At 32.7% G+C, this 24420-nt stretch overlaps 2 protein-coding genes and 2 pseudogenes across 3 annotated transcripts; 1 reads left to right on the forward strand and 3 right to left on the reverse strand.

Moving 5' to 3' along the window:
* LOC114195055 (uncharacterized) lies at positions 1–6705 on the reverse strand (annotated as a pseudogene).
* Positions 6706–6811: 106 nt separating this feature from the next.
* On the reverse strand, positions 6812–9727 carry LOC146884792 (uncharacterized). Its single transcript, XM_085675679.1, has one exon. It carries the CDS (start codon positions 9710–9712, stop codon positions 6812–6814), a length of 2901 nt encoding a protein of 966 aa, XP_085531805.1. The 5' UTR covers positions 9713–9727.
* Positions 9728–18660: 8933 nt separating this feature from the next.
* On the forward strand, positions 18661–19576 carry LOC146884793 (putative pentatricopeptide repeat-containing protein At1g02420 pseudogene; annotated as a pseudogene).
* Positions 19577–19728: 152 nt separating this feature from the next.
* On the reverse strand, positions 19729–23037 carry LOC114192292 (ADP-ribosylation factor-like). Of its 2 annotated transcripts, XM_028081973.2 has the most exons (7): positions 22863–23037; positions 22238–22396; positions 21714–21784; positions 20442–20561; positions 20225–20343; positions 20048–20129; positions 19729–19956 (listed from the first exon to the last, which is right to left on the reverse strand). In XM_028081973.2, the coding sequence occupies exons 2-7, from the start codon at positions 22383–22385 to the stop codon at positions 19951–19953; spliced, it is 546 nt and encodes a 181-aa protein (XP_027937774.1). In that variant the 5' UTR covers positions 22386–22396; positions 22863–23037; the 3' UTR covers positions 19729–19950. The 2 variants fall into 2 exon arrangements, with proteins under 2 accessions (XP_027937774.1, XP_085532268.1); XM_085676142.1 differs by lacking the exon at positions 19729–19956 and having other exon boundaries at positions 20033–20129.
* Between the last annotated feature and the right edge of the window lie 1383 nt (positions 23038–24420).

The following is a 24420-nucleotide window of genomic DNA, read 5'->3' on the forward strand; positions in this document are numbered from 1 at the left end:
TCAACCAATTCCAGCACCTACAACAGCAATTCCACCACCTGCAACAGCAATTCCACCACCTACAACAGCCATTCCAGCACCTGCAACAACCATTCCACCACCTGCAACAGCCATTCCACCACTTCCATCACATCCCACTGCAACAGCAAATGCACCACAACGTCCCCCATCGCGTGGCAGACCCAGCATGAGGCAGAAACTTCCACATAGGAGGGGGCAAGTTTGGAAACCGTGAAGTACTTGATGTATTTTGGATGTAGTATTTGTTGTATTTAATGTATTTTGTGGTCTGTATCCACTTTGGATTTAGTTTTGGATGTAACACTTGATGTTATTTTGGAATTACTTTTGGATGTACCACTTAAAGTGGACCCATATGTGGGTTAACATTGCAGGCTTTGTTCAAAACCAGTTGAATTTATTTAGATAAAGGAATATATTTTGGACTTCCTGTGGCCCCTTTCAGAATATATTTTGCACTTCATATGGCCCCTTTCATTATTTTAGTGTTGCACGCATATTAACACACATATCTTGCATTTCATGTGGCCCCTTTCTTTCAATTGTTTTTAATATTAACAGATTTTCACAGATAACAAATTCACCAATACAGAACACACTGTGATTTGAAACTTTATATATCACACCAAAACAAGCTACATAATTGCACAACATACCAAATACAACCTTCACAACAATTTAGGGACTTTTCAACAGTACTGAAACTAAGATTATATTAAGGACAACAACAACACCAACAACTCCTATTAAACATTTCACCCATTTCTCATACAACTTAATACTCTTTTCTAAACTACAAATCTCCTTATTCTGGCTGAAGATAACACCATCTCTTTGGTCAATATCATCTTCTCCACACCACTTGAAATAATTACACCCAACAGATTCTTGATTTCCTCTCTGTTCATAAAGCAAAGACAAATACCATTCAACAATAATTACAATCAATAATTTTAAAAAACAAATCTGCAACAACACTTAACCAACTAACCTTGAAATTTGGGCATCCCCAAAATTTCTTCCCAGCATTCCTAGTTGTTCTAGCAGTTCTAATCACAGCAACATCTCCACACCGACAAATTGGAGTTACACCCAACCCTTTCCATCCACCACCAACAAAGGACAAACCACCATTTCCATTACCTGAACACGTGCAAGAACAACAAGAGTTCACTTGTGACATGCTTCAAACCACAATAAAATCGCCACCTGCAGGATTTCACACCAGCAACGAAAAAAAGGGGAAGGAGGAAGAAAACCTTCTCAATTTAGGGTTTCCTACTCAATTTAGGGTTTCATTAAAACTCATGTCACGTCAATTGCACCCCCTTTTAAAAACTTTGACACGTATCCGTTAAATTATGCCACGTGAGTACTGTGTGAACGGCGTTTGTTCAATTTAAACGGAAAGGACCAAATTGAGTCACTTTTGAAAATTAAAGGACTAAATTGAGACTCCAGATCTTTAGAGGACCTTTTTGAGACTTCAGAACAAATTCGAGGACTAAAACAGTAATTAAGCCAAATTTCAAATGTAAAAAATAAAAAAGATAAAAATGTAAAAAATAAAATAATTTGAGTATTTAGGTGGAGTGATTTGATGTATATATTCAAAAAAATTATTGTAACATGTATATATAAGTTGTAATTAAATTTATTTACTAATTTGGTCTCAAATTGAAGATGACAAAATTGGATCATTGTAAAAAAATATGGTACTAAATTGAACAAAAAATTTGAATAGAGAACTAAATTGAAAACAATTATTACTACTAACAAGTGTCACGATTGTAAACTGTCATGTGACAAGATCGTAATTGACACGTGACAGTTTATAAATTTTTAAGAAATTAAAAAAGTAAAAAATGTTATGGCTTGAGACATGTCCCGTACGGACACAGTTTTAACTATAATTTAACAAAAAAGATCAAATTGAACATTTTTAAATAATTAGGAATCTAAATTGAACCAATCAATTATGAAAGAACCAAATTAAACTGAGCTCAAAAAATTAAGAACTAAATTAGTAATTATATTTTTTTTACAAACATGTTAGATTTATTAATTTGTATGCGTGTAAATGAAATATGAGAACGCTCGTATCTTGAACCGGTATAAATTGGTTCAGTAATGTTCCAAAAACCATTATTTTATACGAATAATATTGATCTGAATTAATAAGATTAAGAATACAAGATATGCTTTAAGAGATATAAAAAATAAAATGACTTTTAAAAATAAAAGAAAGGATAGAAATATAATTTAATTTATTAACATAATTCAAAACGTGCTTTTTAAAATTATTAAACAAAAGAAAGTGTATTTGGCATCGGGATTACTTTTTCTCATTATTGAATACTGATTTCTAACACACAACTATAATATGACTATTGCCTTTTAATCAAATATGATTTGAATATTCTGACAAAAGTTGTTGGCATGCTTACACTACGAAAATATATGCAAACGCTTTAGTAGAGAACTTTGATATTTAGAATCAATTTTATTTTATTAGATCAATTTCTAATCCAATTTGGCAAACAACGATTAAAAAGAACATGTTAAATTATTTTCTTAGGCAAGTACACATTTCATGAAATAACTTATACTTTCTCCAAAAAGACTTAATTAAATTTCAAATAAATTTAAATATTTTTAAGTTAGTCCTTATTCAATTTTTATTGTAAATTAGATACTTAAAAGTTTTCAAATTTTTTATTTAATTTTAATTTTAATTTTTTCGGAGATTTAAATGATGTGATTAAATATTAATTATAATTTTATATTGTTCGACATTTTTTTTTTTCACATGTTAAAATATTTGAGATTTTATAACTTTTACTGTATAATAACTTACAAATCCTCACATTTATAAACAAACAAAGATTAAAAAAAATATATAATAAGACAAGATAATATTTGCATCACTCAACTAACCAAAAAATTAAATAATAAAAAACCATTTGAAATTTTATTTAAATTAAGTATTAATGTAAAATAAAAAAACTTAATAAGAAATTGAAAATACACAAATTTTTAACGAACTTAAAACTTAATTAAGTTTAAAAAATTTATTTAACTTTCAATCATCAATAATTTGTATTTCATTTAAGGGAACTTTTATATAAAAGAATCGTACCAATACCACCGACAATTTGGAGTCTGTCTCATAAAAAGACGACGAAAATAATTCTAATTAAAATACTAAAGATAATGGTGGTAACTATGATTGGGGATAAGTTATGTATTGGTATTTTAGTGTACAATTCACCAACACAAAAAAGCCTTTTAATGTCCGACATTTTTGACTTTTGACGTCTGCTCAAACACTGACGTCGTATCGGGTGACGTCAAAATAACGTCGGAAAAATAGCAGACGTCACTTGACGTCGGTCTTTTGGGAGTCCGACGTTATCCAACGTCGGGGGCTAGCAACACAGACGTCAATTTTCGCGCTAAAATGAGGGAAAAACCTGAGCAGTTTAACGTCTGTCAGAGCCCGTCAGACGCTAAATAACGTCGGCCCTGGTACGGTCAGACGTTAAATAACGTCTGTCAGGGCACACCAGACGTCAAACTGCTCCATTTTTTTAAAAAAAATTTGACTGTTTTTACAACATCCATACACCTGAAAATCAGAAAATTCCCAGAACAATTTCATAATACTTTCAGCACAATTCTGGAGTTACAGTTATATATAATAGAACTTAAGTTTCAACATATATTCTAAACTAATCTAAATAACAACAAACTAAAAATTTCAACATGAAATTCTTGTACAATAAAGTTTTTGAAAGGAGTTCTAATTCATGTGCTATCAACTCCATCTCTCCAATAGATATGCCGCCCATTCCTGTCTTAGTGTGTGGATAATGTCATCTGGCAGAGGTGATGGATTCTTGAATCGCTGAAAAAGTAATACAATTTCATTATGTATGAATATCATTCTTTAAAGTTTGATATGATTTATAATATGTGAAAGATATATATAATTACCTCTATCCATTCATCTTTAACTGCAGCTCAAATGATTGTTCTTATCCAAGACATGACATAATATCCACATTCCCATGAATCTTCTTGCTTGTTACACTGAACATTACAAATAAAATAAACACATCAAAGTCATAAGTTGACATACAGAAATTAATAACTTTAAAATGAATGAGTTCTAACCTTTGGATATATGACTTTAAGTTGTTGGCCTCTAGGCTTACCCACAATTCTAATGAAATTTTGAAAACATAAAACATATGTAAGTTTTTATAACTAAGTAGATACATAAGTTAGGATTGAAAAAAAAAATACTTACTCTTGTAACATGTTTTTAAAAGCTGGTGGAATCTTCCTATGGCATGAACAAAACCATACAACTAGGCATTGTCTTGGAATGATGAGACAAAGTTGCCAATGATACCTACCATCAATCACAAGTACTTAGCCAAAATAATTAATAATACTTCACAAAATATTATTAGCAAAAACACTTACGAATCAATGTATGGTGCAAAGTAGATCTCTCTATTTGACTCAACCATCCATGTTTGCAAATAAAGTTTGATTTGGTCAGGTGAGTTTCCCGAAGGTTGAATTGTTTGAGGTTCAATGAATCCATAGACGGAAGATCGACCTTGGTCCACAATGACTTTGTCCATGTACCTACAAGAAGACAGTTAGGTATAATATTAAAAGGTACCAATTCCTTGCTTTAAATATGAAATACAATAAAAAAAATCTTACATGCACCATAGTTGTATGACTGAAATATTTAACATCTTGTCTCCTGTAATGATCTCTAGTGCATCATTCAGGTTTATGTACAATGGGACATGACAATGGAGGCCAAATACTCTTAACTCCCACTCTAGCTCTACCGGTCCTCTTTTCAACTTGTGTAATTTCAGAAGCAGCTTTCCTAGAGGATCATCTTCTGCTTCCGCCATTTCATCATCTTCACGTATAACACGTGGACGTCGGACCAGCTGTTTTTCAGGATGAGTGGACTGAAATAAAGATTTAGAAAGGTTTGACGTTAAAAGTTTTATAAATTGTAAGATTGAATTACTAAAAACATGATGTCATAATACCTTTGGTGGGCTAAAGTATGGCATGATCAATGCTTTAGGCCAAGCAATAAATGTGCCTAAAGCTTCCCCAACAAATTGGATTTCTGAAGTTGGCACAGGCACTTGGGCATGGGGATCTCGAACTTCATCAATCATCACACGCACATGATGGGGCAATAGAGGAACACAATGGATAGTCTCCCCACCCTGAAGTTGTCGTCCTATGGCCACTACGCGCGGGGGGTCTTCATCAACCAATAGCTCATACTGACTTGTGTAGTCAGTATGATCTACACCAGAGCATGAGCCTTTTGTACTCACACGTTGTCCTGTTGGAGCTTGAGTGGGTAATTCCATGTTCTGTTGCTGCATGGACTGAAGCTTTTCTTCAAGTGTTCTTTGTATTTGTTGTTGCTGTTGAAGTTGTTCCATAAAACGTTGCTCCATAATTCCCATGCGTTGGTTGAATCTTTCCTCCATTTGTTGCTCCATCTTCCTCAAGGCCTCTTGACTCAACGATTCATTACGTCTTTGTGGAGGACCAAAGTAATCTCGAAGACCAATGGCACCTCCAATACCACGCACACGTCCTGGGTGCTCTGGCCTTCCAATTGCCGTTGTGAGTATATCGTCCCGACCATGGCCAACAAACGAACCCTGAGTCTCTTGCTCAATTAATTCATCCTACACCACAAAAGAAAGTTTAATCAAAAGGAGAAACATATGAACTATGATAGTCAAATAAGGTTTGTACTTACTATTTTTTGAGATATGATTTGAGCTGATTGTGATGTCATTTGCCCATCGGACTTAGTCCGAGCAGCCTTCCACATCTCGTATCTAGGAATTGCATCCACTAGGTCAGGGGACTCAAGTCCCAGAGACTGTGCACGCGACTTTTTCAATTTTTTCTCCAATAATGCATAACCACCTCGAGAGAGTACATGTGGTGTATCATTAAGCCTTTGTCTTTGTTGAGCTGCTGTCCTTTTTTCCTGTCACACATAACATTATTTAATAGTTTGAATACAGAAATGTATGACTAGTGTCACTATAAACAAATTTAACAAACAAACCTGCCAGTCTCCAGACTCTCTACATGCACGAAATTGCATCCACTCCTCCTCCGAGATTTTGTACTTCTCACAAGGAGTGTCATGTTGTCTATCTCCAAACACATATAAACGTGTGAGCCTTGCCTTGAAGTCCCTCCATCTGGTGGCTATGTGAGATAAGACTTTCTTTCTAATTCGCTCAGTGTTCGGAGTAATCTCAAATTTATGCTGTTTAAAACATAAAATATGTTATGTTAACAGTAACATAAAAAAATACTATAGTTGGTTTAAGTAAACATACCACAAGATCCTGCCATAGGAGGTTCTTCTCGACCTCCGCGACGTCATCCCAACATGCAATTGCAATAGAAACTTTCATTTTGGCCAACATTCCTATGTAGCTACGGTACTTTTTTTCCCAAGGGCCACTGGGTTCACCCGATCGAGGATCAATGTGGACCGGCATCCTCTCTCGTCGGTTTGTGACATCCGGCAACCGAGTCACAGATCTACCAGGTCCCTCCTAGTCTGATCCGGAGCTTGTCATACCTGAAACATATCATTAGGAAATGTTAACAATGAAAATATACTCAATTAACCTCTATTATATTAAAACAGGAAGAAAAATAAAAAATTGTAAATGTGACAATATTATTAAATAAACACCTATCAAGAAATTGTGTTCTCCCATATGCCTTCATTGTGATCACTTCGAATAGCATGGATGTCATCAGTTACATCATCAACTTTGTCTTGAATGGTTCTTGATGAGAAAGACGTTGTCTCAAGTATGTCTAGACAATCTTCATCATCATTTACGTGCATGTTTCTTCCTTCTAATACAACTGACAATTTCTGATTGGCTGGATCAATGACATAAAAAATTTGTCTTGCTTGACTAGCCATAATAAATGGTTCATTTGTATCACTCATCTTGTTAAGATCCACCAAAGTAAAGCCAAAGTCATCTGTGCTAACACCCGAATTACTATCAACCCATTTACACTTGAAAACTGGCACTCTAAAAGTCACATAATCAACTTCCCATATTTCGTGTATTATTCCAAAGTAACTCATGGATGCTGTAACTGGATTCTTGTCCTTAGAACTGGCAAAATGTACAGATTCAGCTTGAAGTGTAACCCCACTATTTTGAACTCTACTTTTGTCATCTTCCATCTTTGAATAAAACCAATGATTGTTTATGTAGTACCCGCCATATGTAATGACATCATTGTTCAGTCCACGAGCTAGCCTCAATAGAGTTTCAGAAACATTTGGAGTCGCATAAACCTTTTTCTTAAACCATGATAAGAATGTTTTGTTATGTTCATTAAGTGCCCATTTTTCACTCATTCGTGGATGTGCTGATTTCGTTTCATCAATGTGTTGCGTTATGTAAGGAATGACCTCTACAGTGTTGTTTAAGATGTACAAATGGGCTTGATCAACTAATTTTCTACTAACACTTTGAATCTTCACTCCACGCACACCCTTACCTTCACATTTACCTTCATGTCTAGTCTTAGGAACTCTAATTGGTTCACAACTTGGCATATAACTTGAGCAGAATTCAATGGCTTCTTCTGCAATGTACCGCTCTATAATAGAAGCTTCTGGTCGATACTGATTCTTGACATATCCCTTTAAGATCTTCATGTATCTTTCCATTGGGTACATCCATCTCAAGAAAACTGGCCCACATAATCGAATTTCCCTCACAAGAGGAACTATCAAATGAACCATGATATCGAAAAATGAAGGTGGAAAATACATTTCCAATTGACACAATAGTCTAATGGCCTCATTTTCCAAATCGTCTAACACTCGAGGGTCAATAACTTTCTTGCATATGGCATTGAAGAACATACACAAACGTGTTAGAATACCTCTGACAGAAGTAGGTAAGATGACTCGAAAAGCTACTGGTAAAAGTTGTTGCATCAACACATGACAATCGTGAGACTTTAAACCGACTAACTTTAAATCTTGCATAGAAACAATGCTACTAATATTTGAAGAGTAACCTTGGGGAACCTTCACACTTCTTAAACACTCACAAAAAATTTGCTTCTCTTTTCTAGAAAGAGTGTGACAAGCTGGAGGCAGGTAGGTTCGTCTTCCAATTGATTGTGCATGTAACTCAGAACGGATGCCCATTTCAGCCAAATCTTGTCGTGCTTTAACTCCATCTTTAGTCTTTCCTTTTACATTTAGTAAAGTCCCGATGACGCTATCACATACATTTTTTTCAACGTGCATCACGTCTATACAATGCCGTACATCAAGTTTACACCAATATGGAAGATTAAAGAAGATTGATCGTTTCTTCCAAATGCTTTTTTCCGTGGTCTTTTTCTTTGGATGTTTCACAAACACAATGTCAATGTTTTCCACTTGGTTGTATATTTCTTCACCATTGCGGGGTCTCGCTACAACTTCATCCTCAGGACTTCCATTAAATGCTTTTTTCATTCTACGATAAGGATGATTTCGAGGAAGAAACTTTCGATGTCTTGTATACACAGTTTTCTGACCGTGCTTCAATTGAATATAACTCGTGTTTTTTTCACAAATGGGACATGCAAAATGACCTTTAACACTGTAACCGCTCAAGTTTCCATATGCTGAAAAATCATTTATGGTGCAAAACAACATTGCACGCAAACAAAATAATTCTTCAGAATATGAATCATACACATCGACACCTTCTTCCCATAATAGTTTCAAATCATCGATCAACGGCTTTAGGTACACATCAATGTCATTTCCAGGTTGTCTAGGACCCGATATCATCATAGACAACATCATATATTTCCTCTTCATGCACAACAAAGGAGATAAATTGTAAATCATCAGCAAAACTGGCCATGAACTATGTTTGCTACTTAAGTTCCCATAAGGATTCATACCATCTGTAGCAAGTCCAAGTCTTAAGTTTCTTGGCTCAGCACCAAATTCTGGAAATGTTTCATCAATCTTCTTCCATTGTGGAGAATCAGCTGGGTGTCGAAGAAGATTATCACACTTTCTTCCATCAACGTGCCATTTCAGGTTTTTTGCATCTTCTTTAATGGAAAATAGTCGTTTGAATCTAGGAATTATAGGAAGGTACCACATCACCTTAGCAGGTGGACCATCTTTGTCTTCATCGCCACTATTTCCATCAATTTTCTTTTTAAACCGCGATAAACCACATGTTGGACACGCCTTCAGTGAAGCAAACTCGTCTCTGTATAAAACACAATCATTTGGGCATGCATGTATCTTTTGATATTCCAAACCCATTGGACATAAAACTTTCTTCGCTTCGTAATTACGGATAGGTAACGTGTTATTTTCTGGAAGCATCTCCTTTAACAACTCCAACAATTCTGTGAAACTTGTATCCGTCCATCCATGCCTTGCTTTTAAACTGAATAATTTCAAAGTTGCTGACAGTCGCGTAAAGTTAGTGCATCCTGGGTACAATTGTTCCTCTGAATCGGACTTAAGAGAATCATATAAATGAACTTTTCCAAAATTCTCCTCCCCAACATTGCGTACCATATCTTCTAAATGATCATTCATCTAGTCGTCTACATAATCTGTTCCTCGTGACGTTGTAGGCTTGTCTAATACTTCTCCATGCCAAGTCCAAAGTGTATAACTTCTCGTTATACCAAAGATGAATAGATGATCACGCATTGTTCCTAAGTCATGACGTATTTGATTAAGACAACGAACACAAGGACAAAAATATGTCCCGTTACTTGAGATTGCGTGTTCTTGAACATATTGCAAAAACTCAGAAACCCCCTTTTCATACTCTTCACTTATGCGACGCTCATTCATCCAGCTTCGATCCATACTATATGTTCGTAAAAAACTCAATCAATCTCAAACTTTTAAATCTCACAAGGTGAGGCCCCACCTATTCGAAAAAATTATTTTTCATAATTTGCTAACACATGTACAAATAAGTCAAACATCATAAATTTCACAAAATTTCGACAGCATTTCGCATTGGTCTCTGAAGTACACGAAATGAAAGTGATTAATCATGATCACAATCAAGTATGCATCCAGAGAACAACACAAATTAGCTTCAATCGAAATTTTATGAAATTTATGCGTAAACCTCAATATACACATTGTAGCAAATTATGAAAAATAATTTTTTCAAACTGTCCAATCGGACAATTCAAGATTTAATACAAACGATTAAAAATTTAATCATTTGTATTAAATCTCAAACGGGAACTAAGTTTCGCTCACTGTATACTATAAGTATAATAAATCTACATATATAAAATAACACTGCAACAATAATATTCAAAAATAAAATGCAATGAGAATTATTTAAAATGCATATATCTAATAATAAATATAATTTTATTTACTAATTTTACAAATATTATTATAAAATTTTAAATAAAATATAAAAATAGTCTAAGACTAAAACTATAATGACATTTATAAATTATACAAGTAATTCTATACATACAATGAACAAATATATACATACAATGAAAAACTAACCTCCTCTAATTGAAAGACGAACTTTGAGAGGAAGTCTAGGGTCTCCGCACACTGCTGGCCAAATGGGAACGAAGAGCAAGTGGGACGAATCTCAAAACGCTGCAAATGGGGATGAAAACGGAAAATAATCGGTTCAAAACGCGTAAAATCAACCCATAATTAAACCCCAACAAGTTTGATGGCGAAAACCTTTCGAAACTCACCTGGAGGGGGTCGGAAATGGCGTCGCCGGCGGGAACTCTCGCGGAAACGATGAACAGCGCGAGGGTTTCTGCGTTTCGCGCAGAGATAAGCTGAAACTTAACGTCGGGGGTGTTATGTCCGATGTTAAGTGACGTCGGGGGTGGGAGGGGCCGACGTTAAGTGACGTCTGGCGCGCGCTGGTCCGACGTCAAGGGACGTTTGTCGAGCTAGGGGCCGACGTCCTTTTTTGAGTGATGTCGGGGTATTTTTTAACAGACGTTAAGTAACGTCTGCCCACTCCAGGTCAGACGTTAAATATGTCTCATTATTTGCAAAAATGCCACCGCTTATTTTTAACGTTGGGCTTTTTTTAGGCAGACGTTATTGGGGTGACGTTAAAGGCCTTTTTTGTGTTAATGATTTATACTAAATATGATAAAAATTTCCGAGTTTTATCGTTCACACATAAATTTGGTTAAAATAGAAAATAATGGGATGCAATGTTATTAACAGTTTATCTCACAACAGGTCATTTTAGCATTGTGGGAGTTTGTGTGTAGTTTGTCATGAGTTTAATTAACTGTAATCTAGCTTTATTATTTGTTATATACATGAAGCACTTGTCAGAGTCAATTTACGTGCAGATAATAGTTAATTGGGCATTTGAGGTCCTAGGATTTTAAACAAACTTGGGCAACAAACTTCACCATAATCCTTTTATTTCTTTATCAATAGGTTGAAGATTCGCTTTAAGAACTCAATTAAGAGGAATGTTTCATAGAAAGTATGATTAGAACATATAAAATTATCAAAGTGGTCGATCTAATTCATATGGGTTCACTTATCATCATAAATCGGGTTAAATTTTGTAATCCGATTTTATCATGGGATGATTTGTCACTCAATAATATTTTATTCTTTTAATTTATTATTTTATATATTTATTGTAATACAATCAAAATTGATTAATTTGACTTTTTTTTTATAATAGTACAATCAAGGTATTTACATATTTCATCAAACATTATTATAAAGATAATAGTAGCTAATTATATAATCCACATACAACATTTTAGTTTTTAGGGTTAAATATGTTTTACCTAAAATTGAAATTCGTCTATATCCGAAATTTTGATATATTTTGGTCCACAAACTTAAAAAATGAATGGATGTAATCATTTTAACCCAATATATATGTTCAAAAAAATTGATGTGTCAAACGTGTTCAATGCTAGCATTTGAGTTGTTTACATCGTTTGATATGTTTTTGCTTCATTGTTAACTGAAAAACACATTTCACACATAAAAATAAATAACGCGTAATTGGGTTAAAAAGACTACATTTATTCATTTTTAAAGTTTGAGGACTAAAATGTATCAAAGTTTAACAAATTTTAATTTTACGTTAAAATTGAGGGACTAAAAACATTAATTCTCCCCAAAACTAAAAAGTTGTAGGTTGATTTTGAAATTGTCTAGTATAAATAAGTTAATAATATATCTCATAATCAATAATAAATTAAAATAAGGACAATGATGTTTTGAATACTAAATTTTGACAATTTTCTCTTACAACATGATGTGTCATCTTTTAAGTAGTTTTGGAATATTGAGAATGAGAAAATAGAAAAACGAAAAATCATTTAGAAGATGTCACCTAAGGATGTCAGAGAAAATTATCAAAATTTAGTAGTCAAAAAATCATTTTCTTGAAAATAAATATACCTCAAAACTTTCTAAATATCTCATCAAAATCTCTTCATCTAACTCGTCATGAAGAAAAGTTATTTTCATGTCAATATATTTTAAGACTAATATATTTTAAGACTATCGAAAACATGTGTTTGACAATTCCTCCTTATAATTCGTTCTTTCATTATTGTAACAATTCTCCAACTTCCAAACAAATTTTAAATTTGAACAAATATAATATAAATAATCAATGAAACTATCTATGATCAAATAATGTTATAGGAATTATCCTTTTTCGAAAACCTTCTTACGACCCAGACTAAGGTGGTTAAAATCGATATTATGCTTAGGATGGTAAATGGTTCATATAATTATCGTAGATCGTAAGATCACAAAGTATGAATCGTAGATTTTACTTCTTATACAAATATAATATATATCACCAAACATACATCATACACATCCATGAAAATAAAAGTAATCCCTGGTCAATATTTAATCAAACTGAAGTTTACAAAATTCATTATTTTCTCAAATTCATATATGATATAAATCATTCAAATCAAAACAAAAACTAAAATGATCTTTGGTAGCTCCTTCATGAAAGCACAATAATAAGATCATTTTCCTCTTCTAGAAGTGGGCTAGCATGAACATTTCACCACCACCTTGGGTTTGACTTTTAACTAAATGTTCATCCTCTTCGTCTAATTTGGGACCATAATTTAAAACTATATTTTCATTCTCTCCTCATCCAACATCTTCTATAATACACTCATCATTAGAGTATTGAAATTAAATTATAGAGGCAAAATAAATGTTTCGTGTGTATCCAAAATTTGTGGTTAAAAAAAATAAAAATTTTAACTATATTAATTTTAATTGGGGGGTGTTATAGTGTTGCAGCTTTATATTAATTTTTAATTGAGAAATGAACTTTAATCATAATTGCATTAAATTTTTAATGGGATGAAATGTGTGACAACATATAACAATGAAATTTTGTTAATTACATGAACTATTAGCCAGGTGGTTTAAATTTAAGCTAAATTCATTTGTTTGAGAATATGAAACCGGTGGAAAAAAAATTTAGGAAAACACGTAGATTTATATGATTTTGTAGGATGATCTTATCGATTCCGTTATGTTACGATTTTGTGTGGAATCTAACTCATAAATACTATAAAAATTCGTAGGATCTTACGATTTTTCAATTTAAATATCGATTTTAACCACCTTGCTTATGACTAAATACTTTTTCCTCCAACTTTATCACCAAAATTCATTATATTATTTTAGGCTTAAATATGTTTTTAGTTCGACACGAAATTGAAATTTGTCTCTATTCGAAACTTTGATACATCTTGGTTTCCAAACTTTAATGAATAATCATCTTATCTCAATTATGTTAAAAAAAATTTATGTATCAAATGTGTTTTATGTTAGTATTTGAGTTATTTATATCGCTTTTTCGTTCAATGAAAGACCTGTGTCTTGTATGTTATTCTTGTTTACTTCTCTTTGCTTTCAATCTTTTGAACAACATATGCGCTAGATTAATATTTGTTTTGCCTTACCGACCACTCAGGAACGAATTTTGTGCTCCAAAATGACTTTAATGTACGAGTTATTATATTATTTACACAACTATATTATAGCAATTTTTTCTCCATATGTCTTTATCACACCATCCATTTTACTAAATATCTATTTCTCTATTCTTTCTAATTTTTTTTCCCTTTCTTTGTGTTATGCTCTATAAATTTAATATTCAGTTAGTATTATTACTAATAATCAAAATACGTAATAACGATGGAAAAGAAAACCATTAGATGGGTCCATGGTTTCTTCCCACTAAGCAAGAATGGTATTGTCATGGAATGGGAAAACTGCACACTGCCCACCACTTTTCTACACACATACACGAATTTCTCAATCATGTATTTGGTGACTAATACAGTATATTGTAAGAATATACTACCAGAAAATTTGTATGTAGCCAATGAGAGAGAAAATTTCATTTAATTAGTCATCTTATAGTGAGCTATCAGCGCAATACTATAATGAGGAAAATTGGTTGATATATGCCCTCTGATTGTTTACCAAAAGTCCAAATATAGCCATCGAACTGGGAAATTAGTTGAAATCATTAAGATTTGTGAGAGATATTCGCATCTTTCAGGTTCGGTTTAAATTTTGAACGTCAAATTTGACACCTTTCATTTAAATTACAATATCATTAAAAACGTTCATGAAAAATTAAATTATATGAGATGAAAAAGTATGTCATGTGATACCATAATGATAATTATATTTAGTTAATCTACATTTCCTCTCCATATTTTCACTATTTTCTTTATTTATGTCACATGAACAGTTATCTTTAACATCTCTCTCAATCATTTCTTTTAACTTGTTATGAATTGGTCAAAAGCCCTAAAACTAAAGTCCAAACAGTATATGTGTCAATGATTTTTAATAAAAGAATCATTGTCTTCAATGAAAAAAAAAAACATGGTTTAGAAGATGATTGTGGATGTTATATTTTATAAAAAAAAAAAAAAGTGTTTTGAAACATGCTTTTTAAATTTTTAAAGGAATTAAAATTGTTTAAAACATAAATTTAATTAATTTTATAAGTTAAAAAATATATTTCCAGACACATGTTTTAAAAAACAATTAAAGATGTATTTTAAAATGCAACTTTATTATCTTTCAAAAAATAAAAACAAAGTCGTGTTTTAAATTTTGTTTTCTTCCATTAAGTAATTTTTGGAAGCACGAGTCTGCCATTATTCATATATATATATATATATATATATATATATATATATATATATATAAACCGTGACAAATAAAAATTTCAGTCTAAACGTATTAATTATTATAGAGTTTGGACTTTTCAAATTATCACATTATTGCAGTATTGTACTAAAATTGACATTGAACTCTTGTTGAAAATAATCCAAGTGTGAGTCAAAAATCTCACATTGGATAGAAAAAACAAAGTTAAACACTATATAAGAATAAAGACCCATAACACAATTGTTTTAAAATTTTGGGGTTAAAAGTGGTGTCAAAGGCCTTATATATGTGTAAGACTAATGTCATATAACCATATAGAACCACGATCTCTCAATGACTATGAATATAACCCATATATGAAAAAAAAAATATAAACCCAAAAACTCTAAATAAAGTCTTTTTATTATGTAAATCATCTGAATATGTTGCGAAAAATGCATCAACACTCTCTAAGATGTGTAGTGCTGTACAAAACATTCAGATGGAGTGAAATACACATTATATTCAGAATTACAATTTTTTTCAACATAAGCAACATTCATAGCAAGATCAGGTATGTAGTAAATATCATACAAAGACAAAGATTGTGTGACAATGACACCAATACCAAATCATGGAACTGACTCACGGTTAGCCATTGCGATTGACATGGATGAGTTAGTTGATAACGAAACAAAAGAAGACAAGTGATGTGACATATGATTAATGACATCTGAGTCAATGTTCTATTTGCCAGAAGATCTATTTGGTGATGATGTACCTTGAGATTGCAAGGCTATGTTGGCCTATGACTATGAAGTAAGTCTAATTTCCTCTTCTAATGATTTATTAACAACATCATCAATAAAAGGCAGAGGGTTACGATGCAAAATTGAACCATGCAAACTTTCAAAATCACTACACAAGGCTATAAGAATTTGAACCAAACATTATGATTCTCTACGAGTAATATATGGTGCAAAAACACGAAATTCTGCATGCTCAATCAAGGCAAGTTGATCCTATAGGGTTGTCATGACAGAATAAAAGTCATGAATGCTCATGTCATTTTGCTTTAGTGCATGAATTTTTTTCTCTAACTTGATACTATTTGACAAAATTAGACTATACAATCAATATAAGTGATCTCATACCTCCTTTGCAGTATCATATTTTTCCAATTAAGCGCCAATTGAGTGTATGACAAAAATATTGACCCAAATGATAATTTTAGAATTATCAACTTCTCATACCTCTGAAGCATTAGTATAATCAACAATTTTAGTATCAATTGGTTTTGCCTTAACACCTGAAATATAACATTATATGGATTTTCTATGAAGAAAAATTTTCATAACATAACTCCAATAGGAATAATTTTTACCATCCAATTGCAAATTAATTAGACTAAAGAGTTTTTACAAGTATAATAAATCGAATACAAAACAGAAATGTGAACCACATAATGGAAGCAACGAACACAACAAAATACAAACTCAATATTAGAAGATTGCAAATACCTTAAAATGGCATAAAGAACATGGTGCAAAACTTAAAAAAAAACGCCTCAAAGTAGAAAATAAAATTGTGATCGAGTGAAACCTCAAAAATTGCGAAATAGTTTTAGGGCTTAGGGTTTATGGCTTGAGGCTTGAGGTTTAGGAAAAAGGAATTCACTGCAAGAATCCCTTCTCAATCATTCAATCATGGATCGTTTGGGGCTCTTGATACCATGTAGAAAATAAAGAAATATATGAAGAAGTGAATTATAAATTATTGAGTGTATGTAAAATGTTACAAAAAGTGTGTTACATATACACACAAAACTAACCTTATAAACCACGAGTAAATGGCGATATATCTATATTAACATTTATAAACTTTTATGTCTACAATAATAAGACTAGATAACAAAACCATATTCAATTCTTAATCCCTTATTTACCATTTCAGTCATTAAGAACTAGCAACAACATTACAATGTCCAAGACAATAGAGAAAAAAAAAAAAGAATTTAACTCTTCTAATAGAACTGTTCCATTTGATTTTGATTCACATGTAATGTAAAACTTTTAAACATATTAAAACAATTTTTTTAGTGCAGAGCTAAGAGTGATTTAGAAATTTTGGATTTAATTGTTACAAATAACACAATGTTTTGACATCAAATTTCTTAAAATAACACCATTTGAATCAGTAGTAACATATGGTATATCAAAAAATATTTCATCTAGAAGTCAATATCAAATACTAGTTTATGTGCAAAAACATCCTTCAAACAAGTTTTGAGTAATGTATAATGTATAGTCTCTAAATAGAAATTAGAACTTATAATTTACGAGTTTGAGTTAGTTTATCAAACAAATTCTAAAACTCTTTCAACCCAAAAAAGTGATTGTAATATTGTTCGTGAAGAAAAAAAACTTCCTTATTGAAGTTTAAGATGGGTTGCACAACAAGGTAACTAAGTTTTTTAATGAGCTTTTTATATATAAAAAGTGAATGGAAGAAGAATACTTCGGTTACTATATTTAGTAACAAGGAAGTTATTTAAAATTGTGTAAGCTACATGGATATAATAAAACTTGTAAATCGCACTATGAAATGGGAAAAAAAATATTGACCATAGATTAAGAGAGGCTCAATATGTTATGTCGGAAATATTTACAACAAAAATAATTTATCTTCCATGGAGTTGGATGGAAAGTTACTTCAGTAAAGGAAATGACTCGCATATAACGTTTATTGACTTGGAAAATGTTAATGACCAAGTGTGGATATAAATGTTGCCAAAGGTTGTAGAATTATGTTAATTGAACTATTTAGGATTGTTTGAGGTAGTAAAAGTTAGTGGGCACTTAGTTGGAGTAAAGTACATCCTAACTTCGTAAGTACATGCTGATGGAGAATGAAAAAGAAAAAGTTGGAAATGAAGAGAAGAAGTTTGCATATATGTTTGTGCGTTATATTTTTCATATGCATTGTAAGAGATATCATGATAGCTCTTTTGGTACCAATAAATGTGTATTTGTATTTGTATGGATGGACATTTAGGATGAGCACTTGGGATGTGTAATAGGATTCGTAAGTTTTTTAAATGTTATATGTTATGAATGGTTACATGTCTCAAATTGTGTATTTATGAGGTAGGAATTTTATATAAATATCTAATAAATATTTGAAAGGAAATAATTAATAAAACATAAATTTCAACCCTATCAGATATAAAATAATAATATAAATGAACATAAATTCTTAGTTAGTGCACCGTTATACTCAGACTGGCATCAAACATTTCCAAGCCCTCAACCTTGTGTTTGCTGAGGCGTTTGAGTTAAATTGATTTCCACGACACCGTGCTTTACATTCTCGGTAGAAACCACACGTTCAGCCACGTTTTGGACCTGTTTGTAAATCCCGTCGGAAAGGCCAAATCACCATAACGGCGGACACCGTTATGGTCGCGTTGGGTAAAATCACCAAAGTTTGTTCCATTAGACAAACGCTGGAATCGTTTGGGAAGTTCAGGAATCTGGTGCCTGAGTTAGATACTAGTTTTTTCAATGCTCTGTTGAGAACTGTGACAGGAGGTGAACATGACGGATGCCAGAAACGTTTACGATAGTTTGAAGCATGGGTTTCGCGCTAATTTGCAGACTTTGATAATTCTTCATTCGGGGAGAAAGACCCACGAGGATGCCGAGGGGTTCTTGAAGGAGATGAATGTTGTGGGAATGACACATGATGTTGTTAGGCACAATAGTTTTGGTGGATGTTTACTGTAAGGGGAGGGAAATTAAGAAGGCTTATAAGGAAGGAGCCTGATGAAATGCGTGACCGGGGTTTGTCACTGGATGTGATGATGTATACATGTATGATTGGTGGTTGGAGTTAATATGGCAGACTGATAAAACTAGGGGTGTTTTGAAGGAGATAACAAAGTATGGGTGCTACCCTGATGTTGCAGCCTATAGTATAGTGTCGCTATCAGGAATTTCAGCATTGCAAAGAGGCTTAGTGATGCGCATAGTTTGGTGGAGGAGATTGGTGAGCAGGGTTTGAGTCCAAATCAAACTGCTTACAATTGTTCTGTAGGGTATTTTACATCGCTTGTAAAGTTGGAATAGGGTGTCAACAAGTAAATCCTGTTGTACATAAAAGTTCACATGTTCGATTAATTAATGACTTGTATTAGAATTTGATTTTACCACCTAATTGAGTGCAGTCCTAAATGTATATCTTATACTTCTACTTCGGCCAAATTATCATCCTAAAGAAAGATATGGTTCAGGACTAAGAACAACGTCTTTCCTACAATTTGCCATTGGCCCATGACACAATCAAGACCAGTGGTCTTGAGAATTTAAGAGAAGTATCGTATATGTACCGTACGCATAATACGAGGCTTTATATAAATTCAATTGATTTCACAAATCAAATCGTAAACAATGCTATTTGGTTACATGGAAAAAAAAAATTCAAATTATTCCTCAGTAACAGACCGCTGTTCTTTTTGAAGAAAAATAATACATGGCTGAACAATGAAAATGTAAGAAGGACAAGAAAATATAAACGCAGAGATGGCCGAAGTAAACTCAACTTCCTTGCATCCTTCAACTAATAAATCTCTATGCCTGCAAATCATTTAAAAAACAAAGTGTCAGTCAAACATTTAAGATGTAATTAGTGCCCGGTTTGCAAATCATCTACTCATTTGGCATTAACCTTGTTTGCAATGTTGTTTGAGAGCCAGTCAAGTCCTTCATAGAGCCCTTCACCAGATGTGGCGCATGTGCTCTGGATATACCTGCATGTAGAGAACATGTAGGTGAGAATTAATAGTGAAAGCAGAAAGATAAGGACGGTGAGGAAAAGAATGTTGGCAGCGATATTCTAGTTTACCAGTGACGCTGGCGGAGGGAATGAAGACCAAGCTTATCAGTGATCTCCGCAGCATTCATAGCATTTGGAAGATCTTGCTTGTTGGCAAAAACCAGAAGCACGGCATCTCTCAACTCATCCTACCAAAGTATGATTAATCCAATAACATCCAGAATTATTTTGAGAAATCAAACAGACAGTATGAAATAAGCTACCCTTTATATGTTCCAGTTTTTACCTCATTCAGCATTCTATGCAGCTCATCCCTAGCTTCAACAACTCGGTCCCTGTCATTACTATCAACCACAAAGATAAGTCCTTGGGTATTTTGGAAGTAATGTCTCCACAATGGGCGGATCTACAAGGAAAAACACAATGATGGTGAGTGCTGATGACTATCAGACTGAGAAAATGTTTGAAAAATAAATTGAAGAGACATAACTGATGAAAAGCGGTCAAAGGTAAAACAATTTGAGCTAGAGGGCTATCACATACACAAACCCTGTAAAGACTAAAGTTATAAATTGCATGATTGAGAACTTAATCACACGGGTCAGGCTGTGTACATCCCTGGTCTTGAAATAAAAATAAAAAAATAGGCATAGGATTAGTTTTAGTAAACTTTTCCAACAGTACTCATAGGAGAAACTAAAATTAGTTTAAGAAAAAAATCAACTTTTGGAGAAACTAATGTAAAAAAGTTTCTATAAATTAGTTTATGTATAATCTCAACTTAATATAGAGAAGTTCACTTCATTTTTCCTTCTTATTTGTTTCTCCAACAAGTGGTTTTAGAAAGTTTAACTAAACAGAAACATAAGATAAGATAATAAATTTCCATTCAACTCGTTTTGTGACATTGATTAACACATAAAATTGGTGATATATTGTTATCGATCTACTAGACGTGACCTAGACCAGAGCATTGAAGGTTGTGAATGGTGAGATTTGTGTTCAAGTTCATCATCATCACCCCCTATCGTCTGGGTATAAATTCACTTCCTTCAAGGGGATGTCGCTGATTTTCAGGATTAGTGGATCAAAGTCGGTTGTGCATTTCAAGTAAAGATCTAACGCGAAATTGCAAACTCTAGTTTGTTAAGTATGATTCTATCCCTTGGTAGGTTACAAAGACCCCAGACCTCGAGTGCGTCAGCACAATGAGGCTTATTCCGAAGTAGGGTCCGACAACCCAACCCATATAGGGTACAATTACAAAATTAATGACCTGCACCTCAAAACAACAAACAGACTTTGAATCTCGTCTATATATCAACTTGGAGGAGTACACCAAATGGGCATCCATTGACTCGCCATTAAAACTTACTCATGAAAACTCAGTTTTCGAATGTAAACCACGTGATATGCATAGCAGTGCAACCAAAGTATCAGTAACGATAATCACGCCATAAAATCAACAAAAGCATTTCAGACAGTTTGCTAGGTCACCCATAACCAAGTACACTATAATGTCAGATGTTGGGCAAGAAGATGCAGGGGGAGTAAATACCTTGTCCTGGCCTCCCACATCCCAAACGGTGAAGCTGATGTTCTTATATTCCACAGTTTCCACATTAAACCCTGCGCCAAATGAAGTATTAGTAGAATCTCACAAGGTAATTATTATTAGAAGAGCAAGATATTACATTCTCGTGCCAACAATGATAGTGTATATACTACATCTAGGCTAAGCACATTGATCGATACCGTTTTCAGTAGACAGCAATGAACAATAGATAAACTATACTTCTTCCTCCTCCATATATAATAATTAAAAACTTGTAGAGCAAGGCTAATCTAGTACCAGAAGATCTTAAGGCAGCCTGAATAGATAAAGTAAAATTGAAGGAAAAAATATAACATGAGCATCGAATGAACGAACGGAAAGGGGCCGGAGAGGCCAAATCCGGAATTGATCCCACATTAGATAGATTGATACCTCCATAAGTTGAAATAGTTACTAAGGTCCCTCTATACTCTAACCCATTGCATCAGTTAATACAGATCGAAGTAGAAAGAACAAATGAAACTTACCAATGGTGGGAATGGTGGTGACAATCTCTCCAAGCTTGAGCTTGTACAGAATGGTGGTCTTACCCGCAGCATCGAGACCGACCATAAGTATACGCATCTCTTTCTTGGCAAACAGCCGGCTGAACAACTTGGTGAAGGACAGCCCCATTTTCAACGATTCTGAATCCACAAATCACCACACAAGAGCACCAGTCCATTCAATTCAAATTTCAACCGCAACAAATCAAATCCAAACAAAAATAACCAAAATCACAACATATACAACATGTAAAATGAACGGGAATTATACAGTGCTGAATCCATGAACAACCGGAAAGAAGCTCCGATCTGACAGAGAGATCGATAAATGAAAGAAAACAAGGTGGCGATTCAAATCGTGCGATCTCACGACACAAGATGCAGATCAAGCAAGGACACAACCAGATCGTAAATCAAAATTAAGATACGAGAAATCGTGAAACTAATCGAGGATGAAGTAACAGATGATCAAATCAGACGAAATTGTATGGAGAAAAAGAAAAATGCAAAGCAAAGAAAGAATAATTAATATGAGATTAGGTAGTGAAGATAGAAATGGCGAGGAGATCTACAGAAAGAAAAGAGAGAGAGAGAGAGAGAAACATACCTTGAGCGGAAGAGAGATATGCTTGGAAAGAAGGAGGAGGCAGATCTCTTCTCTTTGCAACAAAGAGAAAAGAATGGAAGTGGTCTCAGAAGAAGGCCTTCGCTGATTTATAGAACGCGGACAAAGATCCAAAATTCCTGTACGTCGTCGTTTATTCGGTCCACTTCGTATTTCGGTTTACCACTTTACGCTCGTTAAGTTAACTCACTTTTTTAAAATAAAAATAAACGAGAGTATTCGTTATTTTTCCCACTGCATGAATTACATCCCTAAATTTCCCATTTCTCTGTTTAATTTAGGCATTTCGAAACTTCACTAGTTTAATTGATTATAATATTTCTCTGTTTAATTGATAGTAATTGAAACTTCACTAGTTTTAAACATAAAAAAAGTGCTGCATTTTAATTTGTTTCAATATAAATTAGTTTGTTAAGAACTTTTTCTTCAACATAATCTTTAAATAACAGTTTGACCATTTGACCTTCTAAGAGTGAATTAATTGCTTCAATTTTAGCAATTAATTACAATATGTACATATCCGAATTGGTGATCAATTCACTTCAAGTATTTTATTATAAAATCCGTTTAAATTTACTCAGTTAATATTTAATATTAAAATATTGATTCGTTTGAACTCATGTAAAATTATAACAATAAATTAATTTTAAAAAATACATTTAACAAACCATAATAAATAAAAATCAAGATTTCATGACTAAAAATTACATTTCAATACCTAATGAGTTAAATAACAAAAAATTCTTTAATTTTGACCAATTTCATAATTTTCAAATTTTAAGATTATTTTTTTATCAACACAAAATTTATACGATAATAAATTAAAGAATTTTTTTTTAATTTAATATTATATTCATCATTAGATAATAATTTTTTTAAGCACTTGATTAGTAGCTCAATGCATCACAATTCAACTGAATGGATAGATTTTAAGTTTTTGACTTATTTTCCGATTTAATCTAATCTACTATTATGAATGTTTAAAATAGTTTTCACAACACTGTTGCTATATGTATGATGATCAGGGTTCCTTTAATATACGCATATGAACTATATATTTGTTTTAAACAAAACTCAAATTCCAAAACATGTTCAACAAACACACTCACATTGTTTCCACTGAAGGAATCTATCGAAATTGTATAACACCATCCTGTTAGACGTTAAATCTTAGCTAAATGAAACCCGAGACATAAACACCATTGTCTTGGAGGAAGAAGAAAACATAAATCAAATATTTGTTCAAAACTTATGACACTAAAACTTGCACTCCGATTGTGTCAACTAGGAATTACATAGGATTGGGTCGGATCAGATAATATTTATCTGTTATCCAACCCCTAATAAAAAAATTTAATCCATTACCTGTTTTATTAGTTATCGGATATTTGTTTAAAAAATATTTATAAATTTTTTAAAATTTACAGATATCCATAAATACATGCTGATATTTAAAAAAATATTTTATAAATTTTTTAAATAAAATTATTAAAAAAAGTATAAAATATAATATAAATTAAACTTTATTTTTTATTAAATT

The sequence above is a fragment of the Vigna unguiculata genome, chromosome 7 (assembly GCF_037176805.1).
Source record: "Vigna unguiculata cultivar grain cowpea cultivar isolate G323 ecotype 2 chromosome 7, ASM3717680v1, whole genome shotgun sequence".
Lineage (NCBI taxonomy): Eukaryota > Viridiplantae > Streptophyta > Magnoliopsida > Fabales > Fabaceae > Vigna > Vigna unguiculata.

Coding starts and splice junctions, on each gene's coding strand:
- LOC146884792 (XM_085675679.1), bottom strand. CDS start 9,712: ATGAATGATCATTTAGAAGATATGGTACGCAATGTTGGGGAGGAGAAT.
- LOC114192292 (XM_085676142.1), bottom strand. CDS start 22,385: ATGGGGCTGTCCTTCACCAAGTTGTTCAGCCGGCTGTTTGCCAAGAAA. Junction 20,562..21,713: donor ATGTGGGAGGCCAGGACAAG/GTATTTACTCCC, acceptor TTTTCCTTGTAG/ATCCGCCCATTGTGGAGACA. Junction 20,344..20,441: donor TGCATAGAATGCTGAATGAG/GTAAAAACTGGA, acceptor ATACTTTGGTAG/GATGAGTTGAGAGATGCCGT.